The following is a 17625-nucleotide window of genomic DNA, read 5'->3' as shown; positions in this document are numbered from 1 at the left end:
GCTGAATTCATTGTCATGGTGCTATAAAACTAAAAACTTGTCTATCCGATGCCGACCAAGCAAAAGATGAGATGAAAATGCCTGAAAGGGGAAGTCCGTAGTCGGAATATGCTGAATTAGTGCCGAATATGGATTTAGGTGGCTTGTCTTTGTGCACAGGATGGCGGGCGGCAGTCTTATTCCAGAGCATACAAGGAGAAGTATGCCGGACAATCACTTTCGTACTACACAGTCAACACTACAGTAACTATGGTGTTTAAGGAATTCCATCTCATCGGCACGGTCCGAAGCCAAAGCGCAAAGATCGAGGTACAGCCGTCGGACCATGTTGATCATATCAAGTCGGACCTCGCGGGCATTTTTGCCATTTGCGACCCCAAAGGTACTTTCTGGAAGCGGAACTGCGCCAATTTAGATGTTGACCGAAAGACGCAGGCATTACTTTGCATGAGTCGGGTACACTGCTCACGACTGCGGATGTGATGGCGGCAACGAGATCAATCGGCTTGAAAGTCGACGGTTGTCCAATCAGAGAACCGTATGCACCTCGAGAACTGCCATTCTTTGGGAATCACTTTGAAATCTATCCCGATCATATGGGCAACCATGAGCGGCTGTTTGCACGCTTTGGCAGCGTCATCAGGACGGCCAACATGAGCACGACCAACTATCTGACCAATGATCCGCGGGTGTCGGAAGCCGCTCTGAGCGAAAGCGACTACTTTACAAAGGCTACCTCGGATCCGTCGCATCCGCTGTACTACATGCGCGACGAGACTGCGCTCTTCATGTGCGACACATCCTCGCCGGCCTTTCACATTGCTCACAAGTTCATCCCGCCGAGCATGACGCCCAACGCGGTGCGGCAATACACCGGCAACATGCAGCAGGCGATTCAGGAGTCCTTTTCCGTCTTTGACGAGCTGGACCGCCAGGGCCGGGCGTTCCACGTGTACCAGTACATGTTCAAGCTCGCCGGGCAAATCATCTACCGCATCGTGCTGGGGCTCGACGTGGGGCACTTCAAGGACATTGACACGCCGGCGCACGAGATCATCCGCCTGCTGGGGGAGTACATGTCCCTGATGAAGAAGACGTCGCTGAGCCCCCGGTGGCACGGCTACCTGCCGTTTGGCAACCACCGGCGTCTGGCCGAGGTGAAGCGGCGGGCGTGGGCCCTGGTCGACGAGGCCATTGACAAGGCGGCGCCGGGCGGCGACGGCGGCAAGGACGCCCCGATCCAGGCCGCGGCGCTGGACTCGACCTGCATCGCCGACTACCTGAAGCGCGCCGTGGACGAGAACGGGGAGAAGCTGCCGGCCGAGTACCGCCTCGCCAACGTCGTGGTGCTGATCGGCGCGGGCTTCGTGACGAGCGCGTCGCTGCTGTCGTGGATGGTGTACGCGCTCACAAAGTACCCGGGCCACCACCAGGAGCGGCTGCTGCAGGAGCTCGTCGACCACGCGGGGGGTGGTGGTGGTGGTGGTGGCGGGCCGGGCCGGGGCCGGGGCCGGGCCTGGACGCACGACGAGATCAACGCGCTGCCCTTTCTCGACGGCTTCGTCAAGGAGACGCACCGGCTGCACAACCCGTCGTTCCAGACGGCGCGCAACACCAGGCGGGACGTCATCGTGCCGGGCGGGTGGCGGATCCCCGCGCGCAGCGTCGTCATACCCACGTTCCCCTCCATCCACAGGAACAAGGACCACTGGGAGAACCCCGAGCGGTTCGACCCGGACCGGTGGGCGGGCGGCGGCGGGCGGCGGGAGCGGCACCGGCTCGCCTTTACGCCCTTTGCGGCGGGCCCGCGCGGTTGCGTCGGCTTCAACGTGGCCAAGCTCGAGGCCAAGCTGGCGCTGGCGAACCTGGTCTACCGCTACCACTTTGAGGACGCGTCGACCGAGGCGATGGAGTACGACCCGGAATTCCTCGTGATCCGCCCGTTGAACTGCTACGTGCGGGCCCGTCGGCGAACCACCTGGCCGGAGGCTCGCAAGAAAGAGTAGGAGAGCTTCGCATTACTCAAGAGTTTTTTTTTTTTTTTTTTTGTTTTTTATTTCAAAATAGTTGTGAAATTGATAGCAATGAGATTAGTTATTATATTATGATTTTATTCACCAATCATGAAGTCTGAGCTAGGCAGCCTTATGTTGATGTGGTCTATTGCAAATTGAGTTGAGTTGATTTGATTACTTCTTACTTTTTGGCCATCACAAGCCTCCGCTGGTGGGGAGGCATGCAGACAAGATGTCACCAATGTCACCCTGAGAGAGAGAGAAAGAGAGAGAGAGAGAGAAAAGAACAAAGATTGGCCAGAACAATTTTCAGCAACTCTGTCTCAATCAAGTAGACACACAATGTGAAGCCCACCTGGCTATCTCCCCACGCAGCGCAGCATGCCACGTTACTATTGATGAAAGGAAGCGGGAAAATGCCCCTCTGTCACTTCCGTTCCGGCAATATCAATACCCGTGCCAAACAGCGAGCCAACTCTCAGCTTCAGCCGTCAAACAGGGGCAAGGCATATGCCGAATCACATCCGCATCGCGCCATCCAGCTAGTCTTGGTATGGGGGCCAGCGAGAGCCATAGTGTTTGTCGCCCGAAAAAGGTGAAATAGGAATAGAGTTATAGAGTTTGTTTTTAACAAGTCGATTCAATGGCAGTTCAAAACCCTTTAAAAGAGTAGCAAACATGATATGTGATAAAGGTTAACAGAGTTGCGTATTGCATGAGGAGAGGACAAGCTACTCATATAAGATCTACAGAGTAATGCCCTGTCCCCGTCCTCCATTGTTCCCCCAATGGTCCATGGAATATTTAGAGTAGAGAGGTCGGTCCCCGGAGATAACCACAGGATGCCCACAAGACTAAAAATACTTGAACTCTAGATGAACTGAAAGGGTGCAGCTGGGCGGTTCTCGACGGTGGGGGCCATGATGATGACTGCATTTGCGAGGGCCAAAAGCGGCTGGATTCCGAGGGCGCATATTGACTAATTCTTTTATACGCGGTAACTGACTACACTGTCGCAAGCCAGCCACCCATTACGCAGTCCTTGGCCTACAGCCTACAGGGCTGGTTCTGCGACAGTCGCGAGGCTGCAGGGATCGTGGGCCAGCACGCCACCGTGGTGCTGTGGGCAGGCAGACAGACGGACAAGACAGACAAGACAGACAAGAAAGAAACCAAGTAGGTTAGTCAGTCGGCTCGTCTGGTCCCTTATTATTCTGTTGCCCCTCATCCGGCATCTCGTTCCCACTCGTGGGGTTTTTTTTAGGATTTTTTTTTAGCTTCCCGACTCGCTGCAGTCCACAGACGTAAAACGTCCACGCAACGGAAACCGATAAAGACTGTCCAACGCCCGCCACCACCCGCCGCCACGCCCCCAGCTGACTATGCCTCTCTTACTATCCCCCCCCCCCCCTCATCGCAGACTTTCCATCCGAATAACTGTCTGTCCTTTTCTGGCCAACTCCGAGATCTGTGAAACCAGCCGCGCAAGACAGAGCTGTTCAATTTCTGCACTTCTTCCGCCCGCAGCATCGCCCTGGCTCGCGCCTCCCACCCCCCGGCAATCTTGCCCATCATGTTTACAGCCTTCCGATGTGACGAGCCGGCCCAGCAGCAGCCGCGAATCATCACGCCTCCCGACATTACGTCTTCCTCCAGCTCCACACAGTACTCACGCACCGCTTGCGACTTTTGCCGAGCGAAAAAGGTACGCTGTGGTACCCGGCCGCCCTCCCTTCCTTTTGGCTGGTCGTGGGTGGTCCCTGACTGACCAGGTCCATAGTTGAGATGCCTGGGCACTGGCGAGGCTTGTGATCGCTGCCTCGCGTCCTCGAGCGCATGCACGTATACGTTTAGCTCCGGCGTCGGGCCGGGCAAGAAGAGGCGCCGCAAGGTCTGGGATCCTCGCTTGACCGACGTCCCTTCGCGCCGGCCCATCTCCCCGCGCAGCGGCTCGTCTCCCGAGTGCGACGACGGGAGCTTGACAAATGGCACATCCTCTTCTGGAACAAGCAATTCCTGGAATCGAGCGCAGGATGCCACTCCTGCTACTTCCGTGACGCTCTCCGGCCTGCCAAACCGGCATGCTGTATCCGGTACCGAAGACAACAACACCTCCACCTCCACCTCCACCACACACCAGGACCGAGACAAGTACTGGTCAGATGTTCCTCTCAGCGGTAATGGTTTTGCCCTGTGTCCCGCCAAACATCTGAGCGCAGTCCCGAACCCGACACTGAGGCTAGAACCTCAGTCCCATTCCGTGCATGATTTTGACAATCCTCTCGACGACAATGAGACGTCGCTTCTCGATCAGGACATCCTACAACTGTTTGAGCTTTCTCCTCCGCGAATACGTGACGACGCCTCAACACGGCCAGCGCGTGAAAGTCATCCAGGCCAAACCAATCTACAGTCGGCAGATCTAGACCTCACACCGCCATTCACCCCTCAGCCATCCTCCTCCGGGTGCGCACGCGCATCTCGTAGAAACAAGTCGGTCACATCGCAAGATCAGCTCTCCGAGCCATCGTCATCATGTGCGTCTGGTCGCTGCAATTGTCTCTCATCCGTGCTGCGCGGCCTAGACGAGCTAGACCTGCAGCGAAACGCCGACGCCGAAGCAACACCGACCGACACGTTATTCCTATCGGTGGAAAGGGGAATCGATCAATTTTCTATTCTACTCGCGTGCATGAACTGTGGCCTCAATGACCTGAGTCCCATGCTCGTCGTGACTGCCGTCAACCACCTGGCGCTGATGCTCTCGGAGCTGGTCCATCGACTAACGCACTGCCAGTCTGCCGACACGGTGCCCACCGTGTTCCAGTTTGGCCGGTATAGCGTACAGAAAACAAAGATGCGCACAAGTCTTCTTACAAGCATGATTGAGCTCCACGTCAAATGCTTGAGCCAACTCATCATTCGCCTCGAGGCTTGCATGGTGGACCAACCACGTCTACTGTTGGCAGGTGCTAAGAGCATCGTCACGAAGATGCAACAGACTCTACAGGCATTCATGGGGGGGCCGTACTCTGATTATGACGGCTAAAATTCGCTGAGAACCTTTTTTTCCGTCCACTTTTCTCAAGCCACCTGACCAGAACGCATGCAACATATTTCGCTGCATACTACCTGCACCTCGCCCATTTATTCAAGCGCACCAGACTGGCCCATGTTACCGTCACAGACTCTATTTGTTTTGGGCATGGAAGCTGTTATCTTGTCTTATTATTTAGTTAGGGATCACGTATCGGCGCAATTATTAAAAGGAAAAGAAAGAGATGAACAAGTTACCCCCCCTTTGCCGCCGGTGCTTGAATGCAAATGCAAAAACTCTGTCGGATCAGGGCCTATAAGCCATACTATACAACGTGTCATGGAGAAGAAGAGTGAGAAAAGAGGCAAAGCGCGCAGCAATCTGCTCCACTAGCAAAAGAGCTTTTCTTTCTTCATGGCCAGGCTGCACAAGAATGAAATGGCACCCGTCACGAAAACCGGGATGAAGGCGTCCTGGATGGCTAGCGCAATGACGTGGATGGCAGCCGCGGCAACGTCTTTGCTGGCCTTGTCGATCAGGTCACTGCCGACGCCCGCGACGGCAGAGGAGATCTCCTGTGCCGACGCTCCCGGAAACAGGCGCTGCAGGCCCTGGTGGGACTTGTTGACAAAGACGGCGCCTGAGATGCCCGTGCCGAGGGCAATGCCCAGCATCTGGCTGACAGTCATGAAGCCCACGCTATAGGCAATGTCCGTGGCGGCCACCTTCATCTGCGCGACCGGAAAGCCAGCCTGGCAGTAGCAGCCGACGCCGACTCCCAGCAAGATCGTATAGCCGTAAATCTTGGCGTTGCTGGTGTGCTCGTCGGCAGTGACTGGCGTGTTCATGTTTCGTTAGCCACCAGAACTTTGACGGGGTAGTTGCAGGAGGGGTGGGAGCTCCCCAAGGGAAGTCGGTGTTTTTTTATTTCTTCTTTTCAACTTACATAGCAAAGCGCCACCAATTAGTTGCAGCGCAGATCCAAAAAGATACCAGGGGTAGTAGTAGCCCGTCTTGGACATGAAATCGCCATTGATGAGGACGCTGGCGGAGAGGAAGAGGATATAAGGCAGGATGTGGACAGAAGTCTGGAGAGCCGTGGCGCCTCTGGTGAATTGAAAGTAGAGAGGCAGATAGTAAATGGTGATGAATGTACCAAAGGCGGCAAACACTTTGATTTTTCATTAGTAGATGCAAAATATGCGTTGCCTCAACGGCAGTCTCGGTGTGGGGGGACGTACTCATGGTGACGAAGAGAATGACCATTTCGTAGTTTCGGAAAAAGTGCATGGGAAAGATGCGATTGTCTGGGGTGGTGAGCAGGCAGAAGCACTGCTGGACGCAAAACGCGGCAAACAAGACGCCGGAGAGGGCAAAGAGGGCGATGCTCCGGCCGTCGCGCCAGGACCAGAGCACGCCGCCAAAGTTCATGGCCATCATGATGCAGAGGAACAGGCCCGAGGAGAGGACGGCGCCGACCCAGTCGAGCCTGGCCAGGCGGGCGCGCAGGCTCGCGCCGGGCAGGGGCCGGTAGTCGGGCAGGACGAGGAGGTAGACGGGGGCGACGACGGCGCCGACGCAGGGGTTGAGGTAAAAGGCCCAGCGCCAGGTGGCGGCGCTCTCGGCAAAGGCGCCGCCGACGACGGGCCCGAGGACGGTGCCGATGCCCCACCAGAAGCCCGTGAGGCTCAGGTAGCGCGGGCGCTCGGCGTCGGAGGTGTTGACGGAGAGGAGGGTGAGGAGGCCCATGTACATGCCGGTGCCGCCGACGCCGGCGAGGGCGCGGCCGACGATGAAGGCGGCAATGTCGGGGGCGCCGCCGCAGAGCGCCGACGCGCCCATGAAGAGCGCCGTCGCGCCCAGGAACAGCTTCTTGGCGGAGAAGAGCCCAAACGCCTTGGACCACAGCAGCGTGCTGGCCGCCGAGGCGAGCGCGAACGAGACGCCCAGCCAGGGCACGAGGTCGACGTGCCCAAACGCGCCCACGATGGCGGGCTGGATCGTGGCGACGATGGTGGTGTCGAGGGCGTAGAGGAGGAAGGAGGCGAGGAGCGAGACGACGACGAGAGCCCACTGCAGATTTTTTGGTTGTTGTCAGAGGTAGGTGACGAGAGAGACAGATGGAGAGATGGAGAGATGGGGAGTCTTGGTCGGGTGTTGATACCCGTAACAAGGCCAAGGAGGAGGCCGAATTAAACATGTATTCCCCCCTCGTCGAAGCAAACAACAAGGTAGAGAGGGACAACGCACCTTGGCTCCATGAACAGGGCGAGGGGAGGCAGGCTTGGCCGCCTTTTCCACCACCGGCTCTCTTGGCGCAGAAGTGTCGCCGAGCAGAGTCTCTGGTGTTGAGATGCCATCTTTGGGATGTTCCTCAGTCTGTGTAGCTGCCGTCATGGTAACAGACCTTTTTCTGCAATTGTTTCTTATTTGGCCTTTTTTTTCTTCTTCCCCGGGGGCGTTTGAGTTTTGTTTTTCAACAAGGAGGCAAAAAATAACAACACGCAGCTTTGGACCTTTTCAAGAAGAGGAATCGCACAAGATAGAGGGGCGTGAGGGGGGGCCTTGGCGGACGAGAGAAGGAAAAAAGGGTTTATAATCCAGACTGCAAGAAATGCTGATTAATTGGAGAGAAGGAAAGAAAGGAGAAACCAAGAACCGGCTTGAATGAAAAGCGCGACGGACAAAAATCACTTCTGCTCCTGGGAGCGACAAGGAGAGAACAAAAACAGACAGCAGGGACCCCACAGGAGGCGGACCAATTCTACGCCGAAGCCATCGCCAGGTTTCGCCAGAATTACTTGCGAGGATGCGCACTTCTTTGCGGGTTCTACAGATTTTGAGAAGAAAAAGAAATCTTGGAAAATTCATCTATAGAAAACTGCAGCTCCTAATAGAACGGCTAGATTACTCGAAAAAAAAAGCCATGATATATTCATTGGATTCAGCCGCCTGGAGAGAAAAGGCAAAGGAAGACGATTTTTGTCACGATGGTCTGGAAAATCCCAAAACGATCCGATCTGGTGGGGCTCTTCGTCCTTCCCAAAAGGGAAATTGCCAAATCGGGACATTTTTTCGAAACATCCAAATCGGGCCTGCCGTTAATAATTTTTTAGAGTAAATGGGGCGCAGTTCACAGCGGCGCAACTTCTTTCCATTGAGACGGGGAAGAGCAACGTCCCCGAGAAATTTGCCTCCTTTTGGCATAATACAATCATGCGCTCGCAAGGTTACATCTGAAGCCCGTGCAGCGTTCTTCCTACTTTCTTGCCTGATAAGTCGAGGCACGCTCTATGATCTACAAGCTACGTCCCTGTATGGCAAAGGAGCTGAAGCCCATGTACGCCAGCACCAGCCACCTCAACCTTGGTGGTATGCGATATCAAACTGCAGTGGAAAAAAAATGGAGAAAAAAAAAGAAGAAGAAGAAACCTGCTACAGAGGTCGTCCCGACATGGATACAATTAATCATGGCAGAATTTTAGCTTCTAGATTTCTAGGAGGGACTGCGACAAGCAGACGCATCATGCTGCCCGGGACGAGCAGGCCAGCTGGGTGTCTGCTTGCCATGTTGAACTGTCCCTTGCTTGTGAAGCTTGGACTTATTTCTCGAGTCAAGGAAGTTTGTTCGTATGAAAGACATTTGCTTGGCCGGAGATAATTATGGCATCAGTATTCCCATGTATAGCTTGAGAGCAAATGGGTGCACCTTGTGTAGCTTCGCCCGTGGTCATACGTCCAACGCAGAGCTCATGATCGTTTTCACAACCGAGGGACATTGATGTTTCGAGATTGTTCGATGCAAGTGATGGTGGCCCTGAGGGTTTCATCTCGGTATAAAGGCAGAGTTGCCACACAAGCCCTGGTCTTGCTGCGTGGATCACCGGATGGTCGTGCGCGATTTCTCTCGCTCGGTTGCTGGAGCGAAAAACTGTGCTGAAGATACCAGTGTAAGAATAGAGGCAAGAGTACTTTGGCAGAAATCTCCAACGATGGTCAACCTGTCGCATCATCTGCTGAGGTGCATGTTGGTACCAACAACAACGAACAGCTTTGCTTTGGCGCAGCCAACAGCTAAATATTGTATGAGGTAATATTCCTTGCGGAGAGCAAGGAATCTTGAGAAGCCCGAGTTCCAGCGTCAGTGTGTTTCCCATTTCTCAACATTATTGGATTGATCGAATCGTCGTCACTCCGAGCCGAACCTCCGAACTCGCCGCCGGCCGTGGATGAGGGGCCCACGAGGTCAGGTGCGCCAGCGGCCCACAATAGTGCCTTTATCGACGGGCTTGCTAGGCGGAGCGAGTAAGATGTGACGTTTGCGTGCAATTGAGTCAAAGTGAAGGTGTGAAAAAGAAAGGAAGGAATACAAAAAAGAAAATGTGAGTGGCGGGAGTAGAAAGTGATTGCAAGAGATACACAAGAGAAAGGACGGTTTGAGGGGTGATTTGGTGGTGGGTGACGTCGCGTAGGAAGCGTGGCGGTGGTCGTGTGCTTGCAGCGTCATCGGGCGGATGGTAGGGGTCGGTCAGGGCAGGGGTACGAATAGAGGGGGCTCGCCTTGCAGGTGCCGTTTGCAGAGGTAGACGATGGTACATACATGCTTGCCTGAGGCCTGGTACCCCTCACTGTCGGTCCTCCTGCGTCTCCCTCCCCAGGTACCTTAGTACCCATCTCATGAATGAGAGTGACATTGGCTGAGTTCTTGGGTAACTTGGTTTTACAGATTGGCTGGGATCAGACAAAATAAGATCAGACGTAGGCACAGGAAATTGTTAAATTGGAAGCGCTGGGCGTTGCGCGATGCACAATGGTGGCCGGAGGGCCGGAGGGGGGTGGCAGGGGAGATGGCTGGCCGTACCTAGAGACTCGATAGTGGGAAACAGGAAAAATAAAAGGTACATGGAGGTACTAGGTCCAAAAGGCATCACGTCAAATGCATCAAAAGGATGCCGTCGAGCGATGGCAAGGTACTTTGGTTTGGCGTGTAAAAGTGGCGTGACGGCTTGTAGTGAACAGCAGATGGGGGCTTCCCTGTCGCGGCCTGCTGGTCCGTTTGTTTGCCAGCCAGACGGTCCGTCACACCACCACCACACCACCATTACCCATCCCCTCAGGGCCCTCACACTAGGTACCTGCTCCTCCTGCTCCTCCACTAGCCAGACAGTGATAGCCATCCTCCAGCATCGATTGAATATTCTTTGCATTCACATTCGCCTGGTCCTCTTGTTGTCCTCATCCTCTCGCCCCTTACCCATCGGGCCCCCTCTTTCCCCTCCCCGTTCTTCCTCTCTCTGCAAGCAGCTAATCGGACCTGTGGGGCAAGAGACCAGGCTTCCCCGGATTTTGCACCCCAGATTCGCTGGAGACTCAGGCCACCAGCGAACACGCCAGGCAGCGCTAGACCTACAACTAGCGGGGCCCTTTTAGTAGCTGGCAGCTGGCAGCTGGCAGAAGTGACGCTCAAAGTACCTCCAAGTCACGCGATCCCCCCCTTGCGCCTCGTCTCCAATCCACGCTTTCACAGTCATACCTACCTAGAGGTAGCTACCTAGCTACGGAGTAGAGATCAGCTACTTACCTAGGCAGCTAGCTGGTCACAGTCAGTCTACAACCTGTTGTTGCTGACCCCGCCCCGACCTGCTTGCGACCGAGCTCGAGCAACCAAACAGAGCTCCGCTGGCCGTCCCGTCCACTACTAGGCGCATTCCCTCAAACAGATATCTATCCCCTCCTCCCCTCCCTCCCTCTTCTGCCCTTTTTCCCTTCTTCTTCGTCTTCTCTTCATCATCAACTCTCGCACACGGGCCATCGTCTTCACATCTCACACCAGTCCAATTCACTCGCAACTGGTTAGTTCAATCCACATCCGCTGCTCTTTGCGCCCTCGACCACCCTCACTGCTGTCAAACCGGCAACGCTCACACGTCACTCACAGCTCAGCTGCTGGCTCGTCTCCACAACTTCACAACAACAACTCTGCCAACATGTCGGAACCTCTCTCCAAAGTCGACTCTGCCGTTCAAGGCCTCTCATCCTCGCCGCCCAAGGAAAAGGGCAATAGAAGAGCCAGCTCCGCGGCCGCCCCGGGTGTCTACAACGTCAACGACCTAGGTATGTCTGTCTCAATCACCTGCGCTACGCGCCACCTCGCATCGCCTCGTTCTCGTTACCCCGCTTTCACTTCACCTCCCGCACAACAGCCCCCCCCCCCTCCCAAGCTACGCTATCGGCGCTGACATGAACCTCGCCAATCGCAGAAAAGGATGGCGTCGAACTAGAAATTGCCATTGAGACGCAAAAAACTGGCTGGTGAGTTTTTTGCACCCGTCTGCCGCCGCCCTTTGTCGCCCCGTCGCCGCCCTGCCTCTTCCGTCCCATGTGCTCATGACACCATGGCGGGTCGCTCGCGCCCCACCTCTCGCCGTATCGTGCATTAGTAGTACTGGGTAGCAAGCCGGGAGAAGCTCCATACACTCTATCGGCGGCGTCTGCCGGTTCCCTTGGCTAACGCGTCTGTCCCGCAGGAAAATTAACAAGAGCTCGTTGACGGTCGACGACCCCAGCATCCTCAAGCTTCATCTGACGAAACCTCCCATCAAGAAGATTGACCTGCACTTTCCTCTCGGCTTGGAGGTGACAGCCCGCAACCTCAAGGGTGTCACCATCAAGGATGCTCTGGACGCCATCCACAAGTCTTACAAGAAGCGGGTACGTCAGGATTGCCGCGTGCATCCAGCAAGCGCCGAATCGCGTTGAATGATGGATTGACTGACTGAGCATCAATAGTCGGACGACGAGCTCGACAAGCCTTACCTTGCTGGCTTTGAGTGGGACAAGGAGGAGTCGTGGACGCGACTAGTTGTCCACCTCCAGTCGCAGCCCACCAGCACTGGCTTCGGTGGCGGCGGCAAGAAGAAGAAGGGCAAGAAGGACGAAGAGTAAATGCCCCCAGCCAACCCTGTTATCTGTTCCAATAGTTCCTTCAACCTGTATTGTTTGGCCTCGCAAGCTTCCTCGGCGGGGCGGCGCCTGGGATATTGCAATGAGATACCTAGGTATTAATTTTGGCGTGTTTTTGCTCATTTGCGACCGCGATGCGGCGCAGAATATGTACTCTCCTCACGAATGGCAATTACTACTTTGCTGGGCCGAGGCGGTGTGTCTCGGCCTCACTTTACTTTGCGCACCATTTCACTTGGGCTCATGTTGAATGTTTGCTACGTGTTGAGAGGCGATGAAGGGGTAACTTGGGATAATTACTCGTGAATTTTGGTGTGTTGCCGGAGAGTTTGTATAAGCCGTAGGCAGTGCAGTGTAGACTGTGTGAAGCGTGATGCTGACGTGGATTGTGTGTGCGATGGAGGGGTTGAGCCCACACTACACCCCGCACACGACCTGGTCGTAGCAAGCGTAAGGCATTAGGCATTGACTGGCAAGCCTTGCCTTTGTCAAAGATTTGAAACGTTGTTCGATACGTTTTTTGCATGTCTCGAGTTTCGACCTTTTTGTTTATCTGCTTCTTCTTTTTTTGGTTATTCTTTTCTGCTTTTTGTCAAGGAAAAAAAAAGCAATACTGCGCAATCGTTTGAGCCCATGTGCCACCACTGTCACAGCTGGCTTGGCCTACCATCTATGGGGATATCTAACCAAGGATCCCGGCAGAGGCTGTCCGCCGGAGGAGGTGCACACCTCCAGATAACAAAGAACAAAGTCAGCAGATTGATAAGGATGGAAAGTGGATAATGACCTTGACATGGAAAGTAAATTTGGCTTTCGAGATTGCCTGATCTTCCCGTTTTTTTTTTCGGGCGTCTGATCTTCCGTTCTTTTGTTTCGGTTCCTTCCTCAGAGCGTTGCGATTCCGATTCCACCTACCCGGAAGCAAGTTGCGCCTCTCCTCTGTCGCCGTGGACGGGGTATCAGGTACTCTGCTAACAGCTCCCGGCACCGCAGAGCGTGTATATCTGTTAGTACACTAGCACTCTTCCCCCTCCCCCTCCAAGTGGACTGGTTTGCGCCGGGCGGAAACACCGGGCGCCGCCACCGAGCCCCTCCCCCATCCTTCCTCCACCTCTCCAACACAACCAAAAAAAAAGTCTTTCCGGCTTGGTCAGACTTGATCAGTCCCGCACCAATATGCGCGGCTACCCTCGGAATCCCGGCCGCACTCCCCGCGGCGGAATCTGGGCGCGTCGAGAGGCCGCTTGCCGGAGGGGAGGGGACAAAGCAGACAGCTTCCACGAAACTGATGACGTTTGGGGCTCCTCCGCGAATAGCCATTCGTGATATACCGATAAGCTATTTTTGTTTGCGGGCCTCGCTGATGTTTTAAAATCTCTCCATCTCCTTTCCCTCCTTCCTAGCTTTCCTTCCCCCCAATCTCTAGTTGCAGCATTGGCCAATCCTTCTCGAGAAACCAGGAAAATCGAACCGCCAATTGTTCAAGATGCCCGTCACACAGTTTGCCACCAAGGAAAAGTACCGTTACCAAAACGGCTTCGGATGTCACTTTGAGTAAGCTCGCTGCTCCGTGCCCTCGCCTCCTCTTCTCTCTGTTTCTCTCGCCAAACGTGATTGATGGTTGTCTCAAACCCAAAAAAAAGGCCAACAACTTGAGACACGCACACGGCCCCGAACCAGAAAAGAAAGACAAAATGCAAATAAACAGAGGAAGAAGACGGCGCAATCAAAGCCCTGTCCTATTCCATCTACCATTGTCTCAAATCACTAATACTCTTCTTTTTCTCTTTCCAGGTCCGAAGCCGTCGAGGGCACTCTTCCCATCGGCCACAACAACCCGCAGAAGCCGCCCTACGGCCTCTACGCCGAGAAGCTCTCCGGCACCGCCTTCACGGCGCCGCGGCACCTCAACAAGCAGACGTGGTTGTACCGCGTCCTGCCGTCGTGCGCGCACCCCCCGTACGCGCCCGCCGAGAAGACGGCCGCCGCCAACGGCGTCGACGGTGCCGCGCTCGACGAGGGCTCCAGCAAGCTGCACTACATCCCCAACCAGCTGCGCTGGGATCCCTTTGACCACAACGAGGCCAAGGACCTCGACTTCGTGTCCGGCCTGCGCCTCGTCGCCGGCGCCGGTGACGCCAGCCTCAAGTCCGGCCTCGGCATGTACGTCTTCACCGCCGGCAAGAGCATGGACGAGCACGCCGCCTTCTACTCGGCCGACGGCGACCTGCTCATCGTCGCGCAGGACGGCGACCTCGACATCCGCACCGAGATGGGCTGGCTGCTCGTCCGGCCCATGGAGATTGCCGTCATCCCCCGCGGCGTCAAGTACCAGGTGCGGCTGCCGTCGGGCGCCGCCCGCGGCTACGCCCTCGAGCTCTACGAGGGCCACTTCCACCTCCCCGAGCTCGGGCCCATCGGCTCCAACGGCCTGGCCAACGCGCGCGACTTCCAGGCGCCCGTCGCCAGCTTCGACGCCGACGCCGGCGCCACCGCCTCCGAGGGCGGCGCCCAGTACACGGTGACGGTCAAGTTCAACAACACCCTCTTCGCGACGACGCAGGCGCACACGCCCTTTGACGTCGTCGGCTGGCAGGGCAACTACTACCCCTACAAGTACGACCTGGGCCGCTTCGCCGCCGTCGGCACCATCACCTTTGACCACCCGGACCCGTCCATCTTCACGGTGCTGTCCGCGCCGAGCCCGTCCCCCGGCACCGCCGTCGCCGACTTTGTCATCTTCCCGCCGCGCTGGCTCGTCGGCGAGGACACCTTCCGCCCGCCCTGGTACCACCGCAACACCATGGCCGAGTTCATGGGCCTCATCTGCGGCGACTACGACGCGAAAAAGGCCGGCGCCGGAGGCTTCGTGCCCGGCGGCGCGAGCCTCCACAACGTCATGAGCGGTCACGGCCCGGACGCCGAGAGCAACGAGGGCGCCCGCGAGGCCGAGCTCAAGCCCGTCAAGGTCGGCACCGGCAGCTGCGCCTTCATGTTCGAGACGTGCCTCATGGTCGGCGTCACCGAGTGGGGGCTGCGCACCTGCAAAAAGGTCCAGGAGGGCTACAGCGAGGAGAGCTGGGGCGGTGTCCAGACGCATTGGAAGATGCCCGAGGACAAGACGGTCCGGAGTCACCTCCTGGAGTAAGTGGGGGAGGCAGGCTAAAAAAAGAAGAGGTATTTCAGCTGGGCAGCGGACCTTTGATCAGCATTTTTTTTTTGGCGGACTTTCTTTTCTTTTTTTTTCTTTCCACGCTCGACGAATGGACCTCGTTTTCACGGCACAAAGGCGGAAAGGGGGAATCTATAAATTGTACATAGAAATGAGCTTGCGCTGTACGACAAACATGACCACTAGACTACGCTTGAAATGAAATTACTTGAACAACAGCAAAAAGGAGCGCAATGATTTGACCTGGTTCCCGCTCTGTCACTGGCTATTGGTACATCTTGACAAGGGCACATGAACTAGCTCAAGTGAAGCCTCATCCTGCGCCTACGAACCCAATTCCTAATTACAAGCCCAAGTCCCTCACTGACTAATCCCTTGCGAGAAGCATGTCATTGTACGGAGTAACTAGTCATGGCTTTTTTCGACCAGCACGGACAAGAGGGCCTGCACCCCTGAGAGACTCTGCATAGCTGCCGGCCTCAGCCCCGCGGCCGGAGGGGGGCTTCCCGGTCGGACGAAAAGGTCCACCTGTCTGTCCTCTGCCGAAACGTTCAGCTCCAGCTTCTCGTATACATGTATCTATACCAATGCGTACGTACTGGAAATACTCCCTAGACACGGCTGAGTTTGGTGCTTGCGGCGGGTGCTCCACCGATTTCTCGGCTTGCCCCTGACTTTGATGCGTATGCATCAAGACGGCCGTTCTCACGAATGCCGAGCAGTCGACAGTCCTCTCGAGCGTACGCTCCGCAGACCGGGCACAAGCCGCTGGATTGAGCAGCGTTACTCATGCCTGTAGTATATCAGGAACGTTGGTAGAAGAGCATGGATCCGTATAATGTTTCCTGGGACGGCCGGGTGGGCGCGGGCGGGCGGGCGGTGCATAAACCGAGGATGCGCGCCTCGGTAGCAGACGGCATCGTTTGAAGGAGGGACGATATGTCGGAGAACCGTTGACGAGAATAGCCAATTTGGATGGATGATACATTTCATGGCTGCCGTACGACTCTTTAGTCATTGCTGTTCGACAGGAGGGACTCACGAGATCCCCGATGAAACCGGACCAAGGTTCAGGTTGACCAGCGTGGACGCGAATTTCTGAAGAGATACGCCTGTTCAAACTCTCATCTGTAATTCTCCATGCTGTCTTGGCATTATCCCACTGCTGTAGCCCGGCATGAAGCTGTGTGAATGCCGGTCTAAGCCAGCAAGTTGCTCTCGCCAAAGTACTCGGGGCCCAGATGACGAGTCAGTCAGTCAGCAGGAGGTCGAGTGAAGAGACGGACCAATTGTCGACACCGCTTCCCTTTTGCAAATCCTGCGGCCATTTTCATTCCACTCAAATGACGATGAAGGTATGAGGTGGGTGGCCCCGAAGATGCGCTTGCTATACGCGAACAATATGACCAGAGTACGCCATTGACCAGCTCAACCTTTGGCGACGGATCCCGCGGACTATACCATTGTAATGTGAAGCCGTATATCCTGGCGGGATGGCACGAATTCGCTGTCGGCGGTGACTCTTACTCCCCGCGATCCCCAGGTAGGACGTTTAAGCAGAGCACCACACAACCTCGCAATTACATGTAGAACAGTACTATGAAGGGCTTGAGATTGCTCAGGTGCCGCTGCCCAGTGTCATGTGTCTATTGTTTGCCATCTTTCCGATCAATGTAACCCCAAGCACCGCCTATGCAGCTACCAATGACCATGCACAGCAAATTGGCAAGGCAGCCATCGTGGGCTTTCCTAGTCCATTGATCCTTTGACGGGGGCGTTGAAATGCATGGCTTCAATCTCCTTCTTCCCCCATGACAATAAAAAAAACCAAATACTTTCAAATCTTTGACGTAAAAAAATCCCAACCCATCTTTGGTTGCTCGTTTACTCGGGACGCATCCATGCGCGCCTCCTGGCGCATGGCCCTCCCCTTTCCCTTCCCCCGGCACGACACGACCGAGGCCAAGCCAGCCTGACACCGCTATTGCCGCCTGATAGGGACAAAAGATCCCGAGACAAGGGCGGACTGGTATTTCTATTAGCTATTAGCTATTAGATATCAGCAACTGCATGGCGTTTTGCCAAAGGAACGACCAAACGCCTCCTCGCCACGAACCACGAACCACGCCGAGGTATGCCAAGCAGCCTCGTTTCCAGCTCACGCTTTGCTCCTTCCTTTTTGAGACGGATACCCTTTGTTTGGAAAAAGAACATGGTGCTATAGATAAACGCCTTGTTGTTCGTCAGAGAGTATGTGTGGGGAGGGCAAGGGAGGGCAAAGACTTGGCAATGAGGACTGGGCGGGCGATCTGAGGCTGGCATTCAACCTATAGCTGGCATGGTAAGTAGATAACTACGGAGTACTCCGTACTGGAGGGCGATATGGGACAATAGGAAAAAGTGAAATTCATCTTTCTTGGCCCAGATTGGAAAATTTA

General features: G+C 55.4%; 5 protein-coding genes across 5 annotated transcripts; 4 read left to right on the top strand and 1 right to left on the bottom strand.

The window, feature by feature from the left end:
* Nucleotides 1-249: 249 nt before the first annotated feature.
* Nucleotides 250-2006, top strand: V2A60_006482 (cytochrome P450; the record flags this gene model as incomplete). Its single annotated transcript, XM_083257776.1, has 2 exons — nt 250-382; nt 436-2006. 2 exons carry the CDS (start codon nt 250-252, stop codon nt 2004-2006), a joined length of 1704 nt encoding a protein of 567 aa, XP_083113902.1.
* Nucleotides 2007-3588: 1582 nt separating this feature from the next.
* On the top strand, nt 3589-5064 carry V2A60_006481 (Zn(II)2Cys6 transcription factor domain-containing protein; the record flags this gene model as incomplete). Its single annotated transcript, XM_083257775.1, has 2 exons — nt 3589-3720; nt 3796-5064. The coding sequence occupies 2 exons, from the start codon at nt 3589-3591 to the stop codon at nt 5062-5064; spliced, it is 1401 nt and encodes a 466-aa protein (XP_083113901.1).
* Nucleotides 5065-5441: 377 nt separating this feature from the next.
* Nucleotides 5442-7449, bottom strand: V2A60_006480 (major facilitator superfamily domain-containing protein; the record flags this gene model as incomplete). The annotated part of the gene is made up of 4 exons (XM_083257774.1): nt 5442-5887; nt 5999-6223; nt 6294-7125; nt 7303-7449. 4 exons carry the CDS (start codon nt 7447-7449, stop codon nt 5442-5444), a joined length of 1650 nt encoding a protein of 549 aa, XP_083113900.1.
* A 3590-nt stretch (nt 7450-11039) lies between these two features.
* Nucleotides 11040-11997, top strand: V2A60_006479 (uncharacterized protein; the record flags this gene model as incomplete). Its single annotated transcript, XM_083257773.1, has 4 exons — nt 11040-11166; nt 11313-11364; nt 11580-11763; nt 11842-11997. 4 exons carry the CDS (start codon nt 11040-11042, stop codon nt 11995-11997), a joined length of 519 nt encoding a protein of 172 aa, XP_083113899.1.
* A 1504-nt stretch (nt 11998-13501) lies between these two features.
* On the top strand, nt 13502-15163 carry V2A60_006478 (Homogentisate 1,2-dioxygenase; the record flags this gene model as incomplete). The annotated part of the gene is made up of 2 exons (XM_083257772.1): nt 13502-13569; nt 13810-15163. The coding sequence occupies 2 exons, from the start codon at nt 13502-13504 to the stop codon at nt 15161-15163; spliced, it is 1422 nt and encodes a 473-aa protein (XP_083113898.1).
* Nucleotides 15164-17625: the final 2462 nt, after the last annotated feature.

The sequence above is a fragment of the Cordyceps javanica genome, chromosome 4 (assembly GCF_051103115.1).
Source record: "Cordyceps javanica chromosome 4, complete sequence".
Lineage (NCBI taxonomy): Eukaryota > Fungi > Ascomycota > Sordariomycetes > Hypocreales > Cordycipitaceae > Cordyceps > Cordyceps javanica.
Note: the sequence above shows the minus strand (reverse complement) of the source record. Positions and strands in the feature narration are given on the sequence as shown.